This window comes from Diadema setosum, chromosome 8 (assembly GCF_964275005.1).
Source record: "Diadema setosum chromosome 8, eeDiaSeto1, whole genome shotgun sequence".
Lineage (NCBI taxonomy): Eukaryota > Metazoa > Echinodermata > Echinoidea > Diadematoida > Diadematidae > Diadema > Diadema setosum.
In genome coordinates, this window is record NC_092692.1 from 7973932 (window position 1) to 7996260 (window position 22329).

General features: G+C 37.3%; 1 protein-coding gene across 1 annotated transcript in view; it reads left to right on the forward strand.

The window, feature by feature from the left end:
* The window catches only part of LOC140231780 (uncharacterized), a 51146-nt gene extending 41436 nt beyond the window's left edge, over positions 1–9710 (forward strand). The window contains exons 27-33 of the mRNA XM_072311936.1: positions 779–895; positions 1613–1757; positions 2848–3014; positions 3820–3933; positions 4454–4582; positions 5270–5468; positions 9162–9710. Of these exons, the coding sequence (XP_072168037.1) occupies positions 779–895; positions 1613–1757; positions 2848–3014; positions 3820–3933; positions 4454–4582; positions 5270–5468; positions 9162–9222 (932 nt within the window). The 3' untranslated portion in view covers positions 9223–9710. The remainder of the gene's footprint in view (positions 1–778; positions 896–1612; positions 1758–2847; positions 3015–3819; positions 3934–4453; positions 4583–5269; positions 5469–9161) is intronic.
* The last annotated feature ends 12619 nt before the right edge of the window (positions 9711–22329 follow it).

Sequence of the window (22329 nt, forward strand, 5' to 3'; positions counted from 1 at the left end):
AAGGCAATCGTAATTCTTTTATTTGGTAATGAAATTACTTCATGAGCTGATGTAGCTGGTTATGGTAAGGGACATAATTATACGACGCTCTGACAAATGTCTGATATAAGGTATTTATATGAGACCATTCAGACATAGTCATACGTCCCAATATACATGCAAATGATACGATAATCTGGCTGCAGACCTCGCGTATTATCACGTTTCATTAGAAAATCATGACTCTCTCCCTTACGCTAAATCCATTGTTTCGATGTAGGCCTACGTTGTACAACATACTAGTACAGGCTATAGGCTATAGTCATAAGATGTATCCTACCATCAGAGCGACATATACGACGCTCTGATATAACGCATTTATATGAGACCATTCAAACATGGTCATACGTCCCAATATATATGCAAATGATACGATAATCTGGCTGCAGACCTCGCGTATTATCACGTTTCATTAGAAAATCGTGACTGTCTCCCTTACGATAAATCCATTGTGTCGATTACGTTGTGCCAACATATTTATGTATTATACATAATTGATGCACAATGTATCAACATATGGCCATTCACACACATAAAAACATCCCGTATACCCATACAATAACGTTTTTGTCTGAATGGGAGGGGGGAGTTACTGACAATGCGATTACTGCGAATTAATGATATCTGGCTCTAACTTTAACCATTTGGTTTGAACGCAACATGTTTAATGTAACGACTAATAAGCAAACAAACTATTTTTACAATTTTACAAAACAATTTTAACCCTTCTCGTACACAGACACTGATAACAACTGCGCCAGCAACCCTTGTCAAAACGGTGCATCTTGTCGAGATAATGTCGGCATGTTCACGTGTGAATGTCTACCGGGATTCGAAGGGGAGCTTTGCCAGACAGGTACAAACTAGGGCGTGGCTTCACGTCACCCTCTGTATCAATAGCCTTCTTTGATTAAGCTATTGACATTAAATACACTGCAGTTGTCCAATAAGATTCCCAAGATCAATTCAAGTTTTGAATTTGATCTAAGTTTAATCTAAGATTTACGTGACCTTCTCAACCAGTTGACCAGTAACAATTGTACTGTCTTGACTAGAGAACCTCATTGATAATTCAATACGTTTTTTCCTACTCTTTCTTGCGATGACACCATCCGTTTCTCAAACTTCAGTTTCATATCTTTGAGTGCCCTGTGGTTTCATTTTCTTAGAAGCCCAAAAGACTCAGAAATGTGAGTCGTGATGTTTAGCAAACGTGATTAAAACACTGGTGCAACTGGCAATATTGAATGTGTAGAACATAAATTATTTGTTTTCATGAGGTACAACAAATCATGGAGCTACTGTAGTTCCATGTTGTAGCCCTATTAACAAGTCATTTAACGCATCAAATCAACAGAAACGTTAAGAATAAATTACTTATTTACCTGGAATTTATGATGCTCTACAGTCTGATTTGGAATATATTAGATTGTATTTGCTATATGACATACTCGTAGAAGTCCTCGTTTGATTTGTTATTATCTCAAGAGGTAGACTTTATCAGAATAAAAATTAACTTCACTTGTCACTCCTGAGATTTCATCAAAGTGTCATTCTATAATGTACTACCCAGATGTTGATGAATGCGCGAGTAACCCGTGTCAAAATGGAGGCTCCTGTGAAGACGGCATCAACAGATTTAACTGCGCATGTGCAGCAGGTTGGACCGGCGTCGACTGTTCTTCAGGTAAAAATAATCATATAAAGAAAGGGAGAACGTGACATTTCCTTTCAACTTTTGATGGATACCCACAGACCAATGATTGTTTTCTTATGTTTTTCATTTCATTTCATTTCCTTTCCTTTCATTTAGTGGTTTGGACAACTTTTCATGAACAAAATTTTACAAAGAATATACATATACAAAACATGGAACGTATATGATACTTTTGAATTCGTGATAAAAATGAATGTAATACGGGCTTATAACTAATGAGCAATACAACTATTTGTCCGAGTAATGCAACTTCCACTTCATTTAGCATAAACAAACAAACAAACTAACAAACCAACAGCATATCTAACCATGGACTTAATATAACATGGACTATTCACGGCAGTATTTCTTTGATGTAATGGTCGTCACCGACACTCGATTATGTGCATCTTAATGAGTACATTCAGGTGTCGTGACAATAATGATTGAATTATCATGTATCGTCACTAACAAAAGAATCGTTTCCCTTATTTTAGTCTTGTTTCGCTGATGTGCCTTTTTTTCAGACTTAAATGTCTTTGAATAAATACAGATGATGAGGAGCAGCAAACCTGAGATCGTTACAAATTTTCTGTGAAAAGATGGGTAATTGCTGATTCGCACATTCACGCACACACATAAGACCTTGCCTAATGGCAAGATATATCTGTTCTCTACCATTACCTTCCCTTTTTAGCTCTGGAATAAGCTGGAAAAAAGTGAAATATTGAGATCACAAATGACAGTCATTCTACCAAAATGTTAGCTTTCTTTTAAAAACTGCCTGCTTCTCCCAAGCGAAATTGTTTGAGGTATGATTTCCTAACATACACCTCACAACTGCACATTCACTTTACTTGATTTTTGTGAGTTATTTTCTTCTGCGCATATAGTTTTAGATTTTTCGAATCTCCGTCTTGTTCTTCTCCCGGCTTGCTGGCGGTGACGATCATGGGATCAAAGAAGTGAAGCATGTTAAAAATGTCTTTGTGGCGCTTTTGAGATGTACGGGTGCATGAATTAATTAACGATACGATAAATGTCCATGTCTATTAGGTCCATGATCTAACAAAATAAACATTAAATAATCACACAAAATGCATTTCTAAGAGGTCAATACAACTAACTGTTACATATTCTGTATTATACTCTTCAGTACTCCAAGCCTGCGGGGATTGGCTGTGTGTTAACGGAGCAACGTGCGTCTCAACCGGTAGTGGTATGGACGATTACATTTGTGAGTGCCGTCCCGGATTCGACGGGAGAAGTTGCGAAATCGGTATGTCGTTGAGTCAGCAAACATTTCCAGCTTTGCGGCAACAGTGTACAATTTTCAATAATACTGGGTTTCCGACTACTGAATGACTGCTTTTATATAAAAAAAAAAACAACAACAACTATAAACCAGAAGTAATTCAAAAATATTATCTAGTGCAGGGCACATGAAAGGGGGATCTTTGGCGAATGTTTTTGTTTTCATTGTAAATGACAGATGGCATTGTACGAATAAAAACTTGGGAACTACATCGGTGTTTGCAAGAGATATTGCACGTAATTCCCAGGGACATGGGTTCTTGATTAATTGAATAGAGCAAATCACCGTAATGAAAATGAGAGGAATGTGTAGTATAGTGAGGGTGTCAGTTTTATAAGATCATGAATAAGTTATACAACAGTCGATTGCTGAAAATTTCACCACTGTGTGAAGGACGGACAGAATTTAAGATGTAATCTTAAATATCATGTTGGTGACGAAACAATAATGTAAAAGGTTCATTCACAGAGATTTCTTGTTTTCCGAAGAATACTCCTGCTCAGAAAGTTTATATATCATGGCTTTCGATAATGTGCGAATTATAAACAAGCGATGGACGTATCAAACTCGCCACATGAAATCGCCAATGGATCACTGAAATTCATTTGTTCCGCCATTATGACTTTGTAAGATTCAACATGATTTTCCCTAATTTTCCTTTAAGTTTTCATAAATGAAATGTGTGTGTTTATGGCGGATGGAGCTTGATGATTAACCGTGTCTTATTGGCCAAATTGACAATTTGATTATTATGTAATCTTTGGGGCAGATATCAACGAGTGCAGCAGCCTACCATGTCAGAACGGAGGGACGTGTATCGACATGCCTGGCTCATACCTTTGTCAGTGTCGCCAGGGCTATAGCGGGATCAACTGTCTAACTGGTAAATGTCGCGAGCATATCTTTCTGGTTTGTAACAGCAGGTCCATAGTAACAGAAAGTCATCGTTTTGTGTAACCAAAGTAGACCATCTGTGGAGAGTATTTTTGCTAGCTACATAAGTCACTATCTTGTTTTTCCCGCATTCTCTTCTAGTATGTTTGACGTACAAGTATGGCCTTAACTTCAAACGAAGTTTTGATTCGGGTAGCTTGGAATGGGTCCACAATTGCATGACTGTTCTCGTTGATTACAAATGTCATATTCATCTGTGAAGTTTACATTGAATAAAATGACATGATTAATGCGATCGTATGGGGACACAAATATCTAATCTCTATGATTTTACAGAGGAGTAGGCATACACGTATGATGCTCACAGTAAACCTTTAGAAGACGTATGCTTCGAGTTACGACATGCAGAAAGCCGAAATATCAATAATAACGGATTTGTCTCCTCCTTGACTCTTTATTGTTCCTCTTTTACTTTAAAAATCTTTTTGTTATATTTTCTTCTTTAAAAGTTGGCTTCTGTGACATCGAGGGAACGTGGTTTAACTCGTGCAATGATCGTATCACCATAACGCACACAAATACAGGATTGATCCTTGGTGAATTCATCACCGACATCGAGTCCTCAAATGGACATATGCGTATGTATCAACTACACCTTGTCAAATTTATCATAATTAGATTATATTTGAGAACATCGTCACTTTGGCCTGTCTTTGCAGATCTTAAATCCATTCTGCTGGCGTTTGTACCGTCTTTACTAGATTTACTTAGTATCAATCCCCTAAAGAAATGCATAAAAAAGAAAGCAAGCAAAAGCAGCTTCTTGCATGTAGAAAAGAGCGGTAATCCTTGGCAATACAAGAATAATAAACTAATTAAAGGTGTTATCACTGATATCGCAGCCGAACCGAGATGCTGTCGATGTTTGTTTCTGTGTAAGTAGAAATTTGCAATGTTAGACATTCATTGCTATAAAGATGAAAGCTGAACGAATAGATTATGTGAGTGTATATATAAGTGCGCGTGTGAGTGTTTGCATATATTTTTTACATGTTATGTATACATTATGATCCAATGTAATTCGAAACTCATTCACGAAGACATTACTTCATCTCTTTGAACGTATAACTGCAAATTCTATGATATCACTTGCGTCACAAAATCAAAAGCACAACTTCAACTTCCCGAAAAGAACGCAAGAAGGAAGAACAAAATATGACTGTTTTGTGAGCGGACAATCGTAAATATCTATCATCCAGGTTACTATAAAATAAGTCGATTCACGCGTATATCTGCATGTATTGTCTCATAAACATCTACTGCAGCTTCGGGATTTTTAGTGGGCTACTCGAACACACGCCGCTTTCCCTCAACTCTCGGGTTCACAATGTCGGAGAACTCTGGCCAGATGACTACGATATGGAGCGGGCAGTGCATGCTGTGCGGGACCGAAGAGGTACTCCATACCACGTGGACCTCAAGCACTCGCGTGGAAAGCTGTAAGGATATTAAGAAAGCCTTCAGGTAAGACATATTATTATACATACAAGCCACTTTTTCGATACAATAAAACCATGTATCAATATTCCTGCAAGGGGTTTGCTCAATGACATACAATATTGTTAGCATAATACCTGTCCTATGCATTTTACATTACCCATATCAATGGAGAAAAAGAGTACAATATTGTTTCCAATATTGTACTCTGCTGTCAATATCGCACTCAAAATGTTTCTTTATACGCATGCGCAGTATCGCTTGGAAAGAAAGCATAAGTGCAGTGGCATTACGCGATGAGGTTGAGAAATGCCACAGGAGTACACGTAAATCGTCTGTGCTGTCTGCGGCAGTCGCTCGCTGATATGCTCTGTACTGTAATGTGCGTAGATACACGTCCGTATACAAGTTGAAAGTTTAGATTTTGTAAACAATATAATGGTGAGTGAAACCCTTTTTCATTTTTTTTTTTTGAAATTGAATGTGGTGTTGTCGTGGAAAGTGGTTTGTACGTATAATAATAATAATAATATTGGATTTCTTTCGTGGTATATCAGATATATTGCATTCATCAACATGAATATTGCACTCGTCTTCGACTCGTGCAATATTCATGTTGATGAATGCAATATATCTGATATACCACTCAAGTGCATCCAATATTATATAAATGTTGATGAAAAAAGAAAGAATATTGTCTCCTACCCCATCGAAAATCGGTGCTAAACTGCCAAAATCATCGCGATGATTTGTAACGCGCTGGGAAATTTGGTGATGTGCAATGTTCTACACCTGAGGAATTCCGTCTGAAGTGAGTCCACTTTGGATGTATAACCCAACATTGTTTTAAGCATTTTTTAGGCCTTTTCTTAGTGCATGTGCATATATCGTGATGAAATTTATTTAAAGCCCCCTCACACCTGAGCGAATGCAGGGGGACGAAGGGGGACGAATGAGAAAAACGTACGAAATGCGCGCGAATTCAACGATTTCAAATAAAGTTGCCTTCAAATCATCCGATTATAAACTAAAGTCAAATGTGATCAACGAACGGTAAGTGAAGGATAAATATGACATTCGAAGGATAACGATTTTTCGGTTCACTTCTTTGAGTAAATTGCGGCCAAAGGCGAGCGAAGGGTTGATATGACCCGATAAGACGAACGAACAATGAGCAATGGTTTGATATGGCGTGCGATTGGAAACGAAGACGAAAGAATAGATCAGGCGTTCTCGTACGTATGTGTGCGCTCCTTGGGGAGTATAAAAGCGACCAGGTCCGTCCAGATTTCAGTGCGGCCAGAGAAATCATCCACGCAACATTTACATTTAAAGGACGACAAAGATAAATAGTAAAATCACCCAGAAGATTGGCACTGTAAACATTAATGTTTTTTTTTTTTTCGTAAAAATTGTGCGAGTACGTGGAAGGTGTTAGTCATCACGATGACGAGTTGGGTAGATATGAAGAGAGTTATTTCTTATGAACATGTGCAAAAATGTCAGGAAGCTATCAATTGAAAATTTATACATAAGAATATCAACATTATAATGAAACAAATCAATCAATTTCAGTTTTTTGCTTCTACACGAAAGATCATTTGTGTGAAATAAATATCCAATATTATTAATCATTCTTAAAGCACGTTTTTGAAGCAGAAAAAGGGTATCAAGCAAAAACTGAGATGAATTGCCCCAATTGCTATCATTTTAGCAAAAAATTAAATATTGAAACAGTAACAATGGAGGTGAGATGATAACAAATTTGACGTACCCCTAAATTGACTCGACCTACCCCCTTTCCCCTATTGTATCGTACTTACCACCAACATCGCACCAGATAAATTTGTAGTCACTGTCCACTGTGATAGCCAACAGGATTATACTAAAAAAGCCCTTGTAGTTGCAGCATAGCGAGCCGGACAGAGGAGGCTTTCTGATGACCACATGCTTGCCATCAATAGCTGCCACACAGTGGGGAAAATTCCACCGCTTGTAGAATCCACCAGCAAGTTGTTTCCATCCATCAGGGCTTGAAGGGGCTGTCATGACTTCATCTGCATACTCGTCACATATGGCCTGACACACTTCCCTGGCCACTACAGATAGGGTGTTTTCAGGCACCGTCCACCCATACTGCATGTCGGAGTACTTGGTGCCAGACACAAGATGACAGAGAGTAGCTGCCAACTTGAGACCTTCTTCCAGCGGCTCCCTGTACTAGGTGTACTGCCTCCTGATTCTTCCTCTGACCCTCTCCAGGATTTCATCGTAGAGTTCAGGGGGCATGCAGAGAAATTTCTTGAAAGTCGAAGGGTCTTCTCTTCGGAGCTCAACCAACACCTGGTCGTAGATTCCAAAAGCCCTTCTTCTGGCAGGGTTCAGCCACGTCCTTCTCCAGATACGACGTTGTCTGAAGCCTCGTCTCCATCTGAATCGGCCTCTGATGAACTGGTGTAGGTTCAGCTGCTGATGTATAATATCATTCTGAGCCATTGCCAGTAAATACTCGACTCTGAGGCAGGCTGCATCTTCCATTTTTCTGAAGAAACATTGAAACTTTCAGGTGGAATGTTTATATATGAGTAGCGTGGCGAGTGGCTAGTCACAGAGAGCAGCTCAGCATTCGCCAATTTTTTCTTCAGGTCATTCGCTCGTATTCGTATCACTTCGCAATCCATAGTTTGTCATAGTATCTCTTAGACTTGCCTTCGTGTATGCATCGCCTTTCAAATTTAGTAAAAGTCAATCTTAGTTTCCCTTCGCATATAAGATGGCAAGCGAAAATACGTTTGTCATAGTATCTTCGTTTCTATGCGTAAGTCATATTTAGTCATCGTGTTGCTTCGTTTAGGGTTCTTTCGAGTTCGGTCCACCTTGGCAAAAGCGCGATGAGGAACTATGCGTGACGATAGCACACGAACGATAAACGAACGATTACCGCAGACTAAATAAGAGATGCAAATGATAGACGATTTTTCAATTCGTCGGGAAATCTTAAACATGTTCAAAAATCCCGTGCGAATTTGAATAATCGCAACTGTTAGTTCAGAAGGTGTACGAACCCAAACACGAAGGGCAAATATGACTTACTATCAATTACCATTGAAAACGATTTTTCCAAAAATGCCTTTCGCCAGTCATCGCAAGTCATATTTCAGGCAATTCGCTCAGGTGTGAGGGGGCATTTAAGTCTGCCTTTGCGTTGATCCGTAACAGCGCCACCATTCGTTCGTGCTGGATGTAATAGTACTCTTTCATTTTCCGTAAAATGGAACATTATTAAAGACCTTTCTACCTTACCTTAATTTCGGTTCGGCTGAGTAACACGATAATGTTAGAAGGAAAGATCTTCAAGTGCATGAAGTTAATGATTCATATTTCTGGCCTTGTATCTTAAAATTTCTTGGAATAGTACAAGAAACACCAACTATGATAGGGAAACAAATCAGCATGTCGCCATAGGCAGTTGGTTCAATGTGGTTTAAGTGACTTTCACAATAATGTCATGTTAACATTATGTTAATGGCTGTGTCAAGTCTTGGTGTACTCATAAACACACCTGTAAAATATATCGAGTGTTCTGTCATTTTTCACCTCAAACTCTTTCCATTGCCATATGCAAGGCCTTACTTTCCCACAGACCATTAATTCAAGGATTTGCACATGTACTATTTGTTATCTTCCTTGTGTTTCTTTTGTTTTGTTTTTTCTTTGCAGGGTTGGGCAAGACAGGTGGACACGCTATAGACAAAGTCTTGCCCCTGCTCAAATACCGTAGAGGCACTTTAAAGAAAAACAAAGAGAAAATAAGCAACTGAAATATTTAATTAATCGTACTTGCGTCCCATACATTCAAATTGCGAGAATACTATCCCAAAATATGTGCTTAATGGGCATATAGGTTTTGGAAGTCTTAAATGATTTATCAATGAATTATTTAAGTGGCTCTTCTGGAAAAAGATGAAGAAGGTGAAGAAGATGTAATCGTCATGGAAGCAGAGAGAGGAGGAGGAAGGGCAGAGGAATGAGGACATGGAGATGGTTTAGAAGGAGATGACAATTATAAAAAGAACAGTTGGAGGGGAACAACCCCTCCAGAAGAATTCATTAAGCTTTGTGTTTGAATATGTAATGAGTTATTTTTTTTAAAATCATATTTATCTTTTATCTATTTACTTTTATTTTTATCATCTTTATTATTTTGGGGAAGGATTACTCAGTATCAAGGCCTCGTCAACTTTGCTTTCATGGATAAGATTGTCCGGGTATGCAAAAAGTGAAAAGGCATCTTTCTGTCGAGTAAAACAGAAAGGAATTTCTCCTTTTTAGGATAGATAAATAAAAAAATTGAATACCTGAATATAAAAACGACCCAAATCCATTACAGAAAATTTAGACAATATAGAAATCATTAGATAATATCCCAATGTTTTTATCCTTTTTTCCAGTTGATGGAATGTTATATATACAAATTTAACTGCAAAACATTCATTTGACCGCTTATCTATCTTTGTATGACTTAGTGAAAGGTCTCCAAGGACGATAGCCAAATTTGGAACCTGGGTCGTTTTTATATTCAGGTATGCAATTAGAAATGCATATCGTTACTGACTTCTAGACAAACGTTGACTCATTTGAATATGGTAACAATGTAATCTGGAAATTATTGTGTCCTTTCCTGGAGTTTGCATGCCATCACGTGCTATGAGAGCGTGATGTTACTCGAATCCCGGGTATACCGTTTCATGAAAGTTTTCAGCGCTGACAACTTGTCAGTCACTGACAATTACCATGGTAACAGTCAGTGACAAGAGCGTCTCAACCAATCAAAACTAAGAATTTTACTGACATTGTCAGAGACTGACAACTTCCTCAGTGCTGACTAAATTGATGAAACACCCCCTGATTCTGTTTTCTTCCTTCATCACCAGTGCAGAAAGATCCCAAAAGAGGAAGTTGAAAAGTGTATACATTTTGAATTCTCAAAAGAGGTATTTCATTTTCTGTTCCCCCTCCAGCATTCGAGCCAACGGTGCTTTTGATGAGATTGTTCGCAGAGCCTGTGAAAATGTGAAAAATGTTATCTTGTCCCCTGAACAATAAAATAAGACTTGCAGCCTTTTCTATGGGATCTCAGCTCCGTTGATGATTAATGAATACCTTTCTATTTTGTATGCTGGAAATACGTTTAAGTTTTAAAAAAAAAGACGAAAGGACACAATATACGATATCATCGGATACATACAAACACTGACACACACAGAACACACATGCACTCACACACATAAAGACAATGCATAGATACACGATATGTTTGCGTGTAATGGAATGTGAGTGTGTGCGTTCAAAAAAAAAATGCCTCCTCGTCTGGTGCTGGGAACAATGCAGTTAGTGCACAACAAATGTGGCTTTATAAAATCAAGCTTGCAGGGCATGCAAAATAATCTATGGGGTACACAGTGCGAGCGAACAAAGGAGAACCTAAGGATCAACGTGTGTAAGGTTGCGATTTTGCTCATATATCACATATGATTTATCACTTCCCGTAACAGTTTCCTTGTATGTTTCAATCTATTGGATATGATGTGACGAGGATGTCATGTTATATAGTTGACAGTATTTGGGGAAAATCACAGGGCTGCCAACTCTCTTGAGAGTGAGACTAACTCATTTTGGTCCTTTCTCATTCTAAAACTTTATTTCATTTGCATGCATTTCTATTGATCTCACTCATTTTGACTCCTAAATTATAGCATTGGCCTATGGGAGTCTCACTCTCAACTAGTTTCCAATGTTGGCAGCCCTGAAATCATGGCACAGTGATCTCTGTGACAAATTTGGAGTAATGAATACAACCACCTGTATAATGCTTAATAGGAGTTTGTACAGAGCTTAGCATCTAGTCACGCTTGGTAAATTGGTTCGTGGGAGTTATTCTGGTTTACACACATCAACATCACGGTGTATAGTGGGCACATTCCGCGTGGTTCTATTCATCTACGCACGCTGTACCCTTTACCACGCTTCGACTACCAGTGTTTACATAGATGTGCGAAAACAAATAACACTTTTTGTTACACTTTTTGTGTAATTCGAGCGAACGAAGTGCTTTTCAATAGTGAACAATGAATCTATCAGAACTTTAAAAAAAAAGTCAAATTCTACATCTTTGTGGCTTGGGGAGACGTCTTTTTATTTTTCACATTCTTTCATATGAGCCATAATATGTTACATGTATTCATAGTGGTTAAAGTAGCAGAATAAAAAAGCATGTCTTTTTTTTATAGTTTGTAACTGATTCTCGAATTAAAAGACACATTAACAATTAATGAGACTGACGTTTATATTTATCTCTCAACATTAAAATATTTTTTTTTTTTGCAAATTTGATGACAAGATGACGATTTCTGAAGCAGATATTGATAGCTAAAAGTGAGCATACAGTAACGGTCAGTGCTTAGCTAACCTGGAATGGAATATCACTCTCACTTTTGGAATTCGGGGATCCTCCCCCACCCAGTCAAATGAATAAGATTTATCTTTCAGGCGATAACCTACATGTATTTAAAGCGAGGTGATACTTGCACACACATTGAAACGTGTATAATCATAATAAGGATATAATTCGAAGTTCAAACACAAATGATCTTGCACGGAGCTATTCGTGTGTGTTTGGGATATAGGGATAGTTATTTGCAGCCTGCAAACTCAAATGCTGATGTCTTTTTGATGTTGTTTTGTATTTTTCATTGTACACTTCATTTTAGTATGATTTGTGTATTATGTTTCAGTATGTTCTGTCTCATGTTATGTAACTGTTTGTTAACATGCACGGACTTGTGGAAGAACATCATGTGGCTGAAACAAGTGTCCGTGTAGAAATAAAATGAATGAATGAATGAAAGAATGGATGAATATCTAGCGTGAGAAGCATTGTACCGCAGTTCATCTGTCCTTTTATCTGCGATCATTCCCTATCCTAAATATTCCTCTATATACCAGTAGTAGGGCCTATTTATGGATATACAATCTTTATTAAAGGAGAATGAAACCCATATTACTACACTCACACACACACACGCACACACACATACACATAATCATATATATATATATATATATATATATATATATATACAAACATTATTTATAAATCACATATACATATGTAGATTGAGTGAATGAGGCAAGATTAGTAGAACACAGGAGTGGGAGTTTATGGAAAAATTGTGTGGAAAAAAATGGAAAAAAATCTGTGCAAAAGTTATGAATTGCTACAGTTTTGATGCCACCATTTGCTGGATGAGAAGACTACAACATTTTGTGACGATCACATATGGGAAACGAGATGAAGAAATAATGAAGATAATTTAATACATTTTCACTTATTCTAGCATAATGCAAGAGCACTTACCTCTTTCAGAAAGCTGAGGGAATAGTGATACCCTGAAAATTTTTGTTAGTATAATGTATCAAGTCAAGGAATACATACCGTTCCTTACAAAATAATTTTTTTTTTGAATTCTCTTTATATTTTCTGTATATCATTTTCCATATGCATCGTCACGAATTGTATACATGCAAGTAGTCATCTTCTCATCCAGCGATGGCTGCATGATTTTAAAGTAGCATAACTTTTGAACGGCTAGTCCGATTTTCGTCAAACTTTGAGTAATGTGTTCTATTAACATTGCTGCTTTAAATGTATGATTTTGGGTTTTTTTTTTTTCCTTTTGATAATTCGTACTTTCTTTTGTTTCGGACGGTTAGACCCTCAAGCTCTGCTTACAGTGACATCCGATGCAGTTTAACATTCCATGTTTGCTTGTTGAACTGTGGATAGACGGTTGTGGTAAATTTTTGTTTCCTCTACTATATTTCTCAATCAATCAATACTTTTATCTGTTTTGAGAATGAATTTATGCATTGTGTAACTATTTCATTTCAATTTCAATTTTTTTCAATTTCAATATATTTTCATATTTCTCGATGAAAAAATACATCAAATGTAACAAAATTAAATGAAGTACATGATATCAAGCTGGAGACATACATAAAATATTGCAAATATATAAAACATATAGTGGTCGATCTATGAGGTTTGGAATCTGTGAAAAAAGGCTAAAGAAATATGAAGGAACCTACTTAAAAGCGAGCTTGCTGAGCGTAGATCCCAATTAAAATCGAGTTAAAGATTAAGATGGGGGAGCACGGGTACAACAATGACCGAAACATAGAGAGAAAAAAAAAAGTACAATTATACAGTTATATGGCAAATTCTTCTCAAATGCAGATTTGGGGTCGGATAAGCCACATGCTGTAGGCGGATGAACCATTGTCGTTCTGGCAATAATAACAATATGACTTATTATAATAACAATGATACGGTTTAGAAAGTATTAGAAATTTATACATTGCGTGTATTAAGGAGGGAACACATGCACCTGCAAATTCCCCCCCCCCCAAAAAAAAAGACATTCAACAACCAGTTACAGGGCAGAGAAAATTGAAATACCAGCTGTTACCTCGCCCAACTGTCTTAAAGAAGGAAGAATATACAATAGGTCATAAACACGGTGACAGAATTTGAGGGAACAAACAGCTGGTTTAACATGACAACTACTCTGGAGTACAGTACAGCGGGATAGTCCTGTATAGCACAAAACAGATTTCAATGAGCTGAATTAATGTAATTATTCAATAAATACTGTCTTAATTTGCATTTAAAGGATGATAGTGAAAAACAACCTGTGAGTTCAGAGGGGAGATCGTTCCAGTATTTCGGTCCCGCATACATAATTGTTTTCATTGCGAAAATTGTTCGAGTACGTGGAAGGTGATAAGCGTCCCGTTGGCGGGTGGGATAATTGTGAACTAAGTAGTTTCTTTTGAACATGTGAAGAAAAACATCAGGAAGATCATTCGTGGAGTATTTATACATAAAAATACCTAGGTTGTAATCAAACAAGTCAGTTAATTTCAAAATGTTATTCTTGTGAAAAAATTCATTAGTATGAGATAGATATCCGGCGTTATTGATAATTCTGATGGCGCGTTTATGGAGAAGAAAAAGCGAATCAAGCAAAAATCTGGACGAATTTCCCCATGCAAGAATTCCATAGTTGAGGTAAGGGGAAATCATTTGTCCCAGGACTTACATAGGCCCTAATTGTTTTATATTTTCCTTCACTTTGTTTTTATGAAGGAAAACGTGTTGCATGATAGATGGAAATCGAAAATCGAAAATCGAAAACTTTGAAATGACAGTGAAGTAACATTTCTTCTTTAACCACAACTAAAATGTTTCCACATATTATTCCAAAGATCTCATATAGACTTGTTTGTTTCTAAACATTTAGGGTGTGTCATGTTGATATCTTACTCTTAGATAAATTGAATGTTATGAATTGAGTGTATGTGAGTCACCGGTCAAAAATTCCGTGCCGACGCCCCCTTTAGAATACACCAGAAGTTAGCTTTTACAAAACAGAGATAAAACCAAAGTCTATGCATGTGATGTGCGTGTAAAGTACAAACTGACAATACAACGTGATACATTGAAATTTTGTCATAAACAAATGACGGGTAGAGAAAAATGGAAGCATTAGTCACATTTCACCGAACTCTATTTGAGAGCCGGGTACATACATCTTGCATGATAGACGAGATGACTGGAAAAAAAAAAAAAAAAAAAAAAAAAAAAACTCCGACGAAGGCCGGAGTCCTTAATTCTGATTGACAATCCGTAGATAATTGTCATTGCCGTAAAATATTTTCCCCTTGACTTGTGTATGCTCGGCTGTGCGTGTCGGTTCCTCGACCGTGAAAATACGCGATGTACAAACTCACACTAAGCTCGAGCAGATGAAAAAGGAAACGCAATAAGAAAAAAAAAAATAGAGAGAAGACACTTATGATTGTGATTATGATTATGATTATTATTTTTTATAATTTTCATTATCATTATCATTTGCGAAGCACGGAGACAGACGTTTCTAGAAAGAAGAGCCCTCTAACATCACGAGCTTCCTGGTTTGGCTTGGGAAACATCCACACACACGTGTTGATGCTACTTCGGTAGTGGGCCTCGTGACACCTTGAGGTGATCCACTCTGAATATAGATATACCTAACTTAATGACTGATGACGAAATGATGCTGCTGCTGTTGTTGTTGTCGTTTTTTTTTTGTGCCGCAAGTGTGATGACTGTAGTATAGTCTCTCCAGTTCTAATGTTTATTCTGTTTTTGTTGTTGTTGTTTTTTTTTTCCTGAAGGATGCCGCAGCTGATATCATAACTCCAGGCACTCACGCCTTGCGCGAATTCTCACACCACACCTGTGGCACTTCATATCCTTGAAAATCATTCCGGACGGGACTCGAACCGATAAACCGCTACCAAGTGTAACACAGTGATCCCACTTGAATAGAGAGAGAGAGAGAGAGATAGAGAGAGAGAGAGAGAGAGAAGAGATGAGAGAGTCAGAACGAGACAGACAGACAAACAGACTAGACGCAAAAAATAACAAGACAAAAAAAAAACAAAAACAAAAACAAAAAAACCCAGAAACATCAAAAACCAGTTGAAGGCCCATACTTATTTTTGTCTTCACATCAAAGAACTAGGCATCTTTTAGCTGTTGAAACAAAAACCTGTCAGCACAATGAATAGATGCTAATAGCGCGGGGAAAATATGCCTATAATGATGTGGTTGACAAGCGACAAGGATGATCACTGTCTGTTTCGCACAGGATGACCAAATGATTATTCATATCAGTAAACAGTGATAACCAAACATATATGTACACACGAATATCATGTGCAGTCACGCCACACTAATAGCTGAGTAGACATTTTGTGTAAGTGTTCCCCACGCCTTTTAGCAATGAGATGTGTGCGCATTCAACATGTGGTGTTGAAGTTGACACACTTACGTGATTATTGAATGGGTTAGTATTTGGGTTATCAATAATCTGGCGGTGAGTCCACAATGAATGCAATACCTCTCCTGTGTTTACATTAAAAAAAAATTGGTTACGTCTGTTCAGAAAGAAGATATTTATTTACACTTACTTGCACTCGTACATAATTATGTGATACAAAGGCAGATCAACCACAAACTTGCATAGGTTTTTATTATTTTATGCACAATATTTAAATCAAATGGTATACACCATATAACGAATAAAGCTCTTTCATTAACAATCTACTTTATAATGATTATATATATATATATATATATATATATATATATATATAGATAGATAGATATATATATAGATATATATGTTTTGATACAAAATATTTCAACACGTATGCCCCCTTTACTACTGCTTATTTCCGTGTATTTTTGTTAATGCGCATGCGCAATTGTTTGTTGTTGTCATAGAAGAAATCACAACAAAAGAACGCTTCCATCCACTGAGCTGATCCGAGTCCAACGTTACCGGACACCCCGCACTCTCGTTTGTTTTGTGGATAATTAAACCACATTTAACACCAGTTAATATGGGTGGCTGAGGCATACTCTCGCCATCACGGAGTTTGTCTTGACTTTGTTGTCTGTCTCCTGTTTTAACGCCTGGATCACGATGGAAATGGTTTAGCTCTCTACCTTGAACACAGTGTTGCGTTGTTTTAAGTTTAAATTTTAATTTCACTCTTTGTATTTTTTTATTCCAAGATATATTATTTTGTAATTGTTATTCAGAATTTCTATAAAAAAAATAAATTTTATATTCAATTTAAAAGAATTGCTAATAATGCGTCGTTCTTTCTCCCCCAGTCTTATTTGAACAACGGATTTAGAAAATTGCTCTCCCACTTTAATATTTATATTTCTTTTGTATTTACTTAAATACCGAGTGGACGCCTATTTGTCATTTGTCCCGTCGTTGACATAAAATGTATATATATATATATATATATATATATATGTATATATATATATATATATATATATATATATATATATATATAATTATGATAATATATATATATATTTCGCCTCCTAATAGTGATACCTATATGTGCTTTCACATGTGTGCACTTCTAAAGGTTGATTGTTGACTACTCTTCTGAAATCAAAGAGCGATTTCCGTTGTTCAAGAGCAAACTCTGGCATTGATCGCAACCTTGGTAAGCCTAAAGGTAAACATTTTTTTTTTCTTTGAATATCTTTCTTTGACAAAATAATGGAAAAAAATCTATGCCCATATTTACACCGCTTGACATCACATTTGTCTTTGTACTATTGAATGATACTCACCTTGGTAAACACTAAAACTGCAATGCTACATAACCAACAGCTTGTTCATAGCAAGCGCCATATTCAATTAGGAATAAAAACAACACAACAACATTAGAATACAGTACTAACATATTTTGTGGAATTATTGAGTTATTCGAAGTGTGAGGAGTCAACTTTCCCAGTCAGTCTTCCCAGTTACCAAACGTAAACACCACACCTTTCCATTCAAAATATGCAACACATTGCTCCAGTCGAAGTCAAAGTTTGCACAGTCAGATTTCATTGACCAGGAATTTCTGACTCAAGGGGGGATAATAGATCGTGAAGGCGCACAGAGGAAACATAATTATAAAGCTTATAATCCGGTACATAACTTAGGATGTAAAAGCACAACGCCCACACCCATACACTAAACACGCATATTCACACATTATAGAATAACAAGAGTGTATACGTTTATACAGACATGCATGTTCATGTGCACATGCATATTCTTATGTATACACATGTCTACATACGCACACGCACACAAAAGCGAGCTTTTCTGCGCATACGCGAGAGTTACAGCTGTCTCCATTATCCAACCCGGGAGACTGCGTCGTCTTAGTGTTCGCGTCGCAGATCTTAAGCAACTCGGTAGCTAAAACGACTGGACGAAATACAGAACGACAGACGATACTATAAGGCAGCAGTATTTTCAAACAAGACTCAATGATTTGGAAAGGGCAAGATTAATAGTCTGATACTTGGATAGAATAAGGATTTCAAGATAATGCCACTCACCATCTCCGTCATTGTTTTTTCTGTCTTTGCATATTTACATAGGAGTCTAAGAAAAACAGGCAAAAAATATTGAAGTCAAATGCTATATGCAGAGGGGACGTGCGTTTGTTTGCATTTAGATTTGAGGTGTCATTCGTGGAAAGACTTTGCGGTTACAATGCACGGTACAATGATTGCAGTCAAACTGCAGCCATACAAACTGCAACCATTGTGGTTCTGTAATCATTGAGGAGTATTTTGGTACACTTGAGGTTGAAGCTGAAAGGCATGTCTAATCGTAAAAGTGGAGTCACCCAAAGTCCATGGGACTGTTCTTTCATCCGCCTATGAGCAAATATTATGTGAAGGGGTTTGTTGACGCGTTTGGAAAACTATAATTCCGGCTCACTATTGTGTGGTCTTTATGGTATGCCATGATATCCGTGAGAAAGAAAAAAGATGGATACCTCCGGCGTGACAGTCAGACAGTCAGACCTTAGAGGAGAAATATATGACATTTCAAATAAGTTTTATTATGCATACAGAAACAATTCATTCATTCATTGATTTTCATCTATTTCCAAAATCATATAATTTGCAGCATAACATTTGCAAATACACAGTTATAAGAAATCGATGAGGGTCATTTCTTATAACAAGGGAGACATGTTAGGAAATACAATCATGTACTGTGACTCTACTGTATGTAAGAAAAGTTGATGGAAAGGGGAAAATGGAAAATGGAAATGGAAAACAGTGGTATCAACTACAGCAACATTAAAAAATAAGAAAAAATGATAATGTTATGCTGTCGCAAGCGCCCAAATAACTTTTACACACAAGTCTTTCTAAAGCTCTTTTTCTGAGATGAAATCAAAGTGAAAAGAACAACAACTTTGATATAGTTCTCTAAGTGTTTGTGTGTTTTTGTGTTCAATGATAACAACCTTGTAATGATGAATTTTAAGGGATCAGGCTGGTAGTTGTTAATGTATTACATATATCAACTAAATCATAACTGTACAGTACTGGTTGAGGTGGGGATTCATGTTTTGAACATTCTTAAGTGAGATAATGAGAAACCTCTTATGAAATATGAAAGGGCATGTAATTTTAAGAAGGATTCAACGCTTATTTGATGAAAATTGGTTTTTGAATGACTGAGATGTCCAAAAAAGTGATAGCAATAAAGAGCGACAGGCCACGTCATTTATTAGAATCTCTTTGTTTCACCTTGTTTTTGGGATATCACAGCCATTTCCAAACCAATTTTCATCAACTGATACCCCTTAGAATTGCATGCTCTTTGACTTCTGGTAGAGTGGTTTCTGAATATCTCGCAAAACGCTAAATCCTCACCTCAACCAAAACTGTACACACCCTTTAGTGTGTCATGAATATGTATTTATGTAAATTAAGTGTAACATGTTCAGCCCACGTCGAGGCAGAAAGTCTCGAGGCTTTTTGGACTGACTATGGTGCTGGAGGGGTAGAATAAAATTCAGTTGCTCTTACGTACACCAAGAACATTTGGTGGTGATCTGTTTGGTGTCACTGAGGATCATGTGTGACGTGTTGTTGAGTTGCCACCGTCTTTTCTTCCCCTTGATTCTTGCTTCGGGTGCGAGAAGTCCCGGGTTCATTTCCCGGACAAGCCCCCAATTGTTCTGGGGGGGGGGGGGGGAAGGTGGTGGTAACTCAACATTACAAAGGGTGAGCATATTTACTCCATAGTTGCGTATCTCTCAACGCAACATCCAGCATTTTAGCATGTGGAATCGGTGCACCTACATAGGACATATAGGGATGATGTATGCATGCGGAAGCATGTTCCCCTGAAAAAGTTTAAACAGTTACAAAGCATTTTTAAATCGTTTCGTACATGGCGTTACATAAAGTATATAATCAATTCAGAGTAAAGATTCCGATGTTATGCTGTGTACTGTCAGTGCATAAATCCTATTTCAAATCCAGATGGCCTCAGTAGCAGGGTTGTCAGCTTTGAATCCCATTATGTCTCTTTCGATACGCACAAGGAGCTTCTCAAGACTATTCTGTAACATTGTTGGTCGAAGAGACAAGGTTGAGCCTTGATTCAATTTGGCACTGATCTTCATCTTCGGCGTCGTCGTAATGACAGCTTGGCTGATTCAGGTGAAAGGGGAACGACCCTGTAGAGACCCCGGGAGAAACGGGCGTATTTTCCACGTAGTTTGACTTCAAACTGTTGCGAATGGGTAAAAAAAAAATCATGTCCACATGCGTCTGAACCATGCACAATTTTCTCTGTTTTTTTAATGACATTCTGCGAATGTCATGACGGGATCTCCAATATTTCACAAACACCTTTTCTTGAGAAATGCATATTAATTGACATTTTTAGCCCTCATTTAATTTTGAATATATTTGTATTAGATGCTTGTATAATTCCGAAATTATGATAAGCCATCAAACTACATATTACATCTTGGTCTAATCATGTAATGATGGTTAGAAATGCTGTTTTTTTTTTTTCCAAGATGTATGATACGAAAGATTTGAGGGGCCAGAGTTGAAAGCTGATCATGTTAAATCTGCATTATAGTCACGATTAAATCTACATTTCGTTGAAACCAGGCGGGGAAAAAAAAAAAAAACCAAGAAAACACATATACGGAAGATGTGAACCATTCTAGAATATTATTCGGATTTCACCGAACTGAAATAACGCCTCAGTTGAACACGCAGATGCAATAGAATGTCTCGAATGTGTTTTCATATCTTAATAACGTACTGGTATAGTCGGCCACCTTTATCTTAGATTTTTGTTCTGAATTGTGTTTACAAGATAACAAGGGCATTGTATGTTCCCTAGAAAACCAGTTTCGATACTTTGAAATGACAAAACTGACAAATTAATTCACAATTTCCCTTCTTTTCCGGTGCATAGTGCTATTACAAGTCACGTGCACGCACACAACATACACAAACACTATATAATCATGCAAACGGACGTGGAATATTCCGCTAAATAGATCGCATCTTTCAACCCCATGTGAAGACCAAATCGATGTTATGTCAGCTGTCTTCATAGAATGTCCCCGGAGATCTACGTCTTGGGGAGGAATAACAGACGCAGCTTCAACTACAACAACATCAACATCCACGGCGGCTTTCCCTCCCGCAAATAGGACCTTAGAGGGAAACTTCGTGTCTTGTTCATGTGCACTCCCATAGCAATTAGAAGCAGAAAAGTGTGGAGTTCATCGGGCAAAAGGATTTTAAAAATGAAACAATGGCGATATCTGTAGTCCTGTAACACTATATTTCAATGAGTAAAATAGTTAATAATTCATCATCATCTTTTGATAACTTTATCTCGGTTGACTAGAAGGACCGTCATAGATATAATTTGTAAACAGTTATGAAATTCTAACATCCCCTGAAAGTCAATGTATTTAAGGAGTACTGCTGTTTACAATCCTCTAAAAATGTTATAAAATATCTTTTTCTTTTTATTTCTGTACGAGTAAGAGCAGCGATTGTAGGAGGATTTACGTCATTGCCTCATTTGAATTATTCAGGTGATTGCAATCCACCTGACTTTCTGGTTACAACACGTAGGACTTTACAAGTCTCCTACACTCTTGCTTTCCCTCCGATGATGATGAAACGTCATTTGCTGTCTGTTTCAGTCTGACTTCTATCGGAGCCATGCACCTTGAATGATAAGAAGCGCTTTGCTCATAGATTCTTCTTGATCGCTGGGACATTAAGAGTCGAACAATTGACATTGGTACAAACATCCCTCACGTACGAACCAAATTCTTGCTCTCGAGGGGTCTACCGAGTGTCTCCCGCTGACGCCTGGGAAAGGGGTCAGCGGTGCTCCTT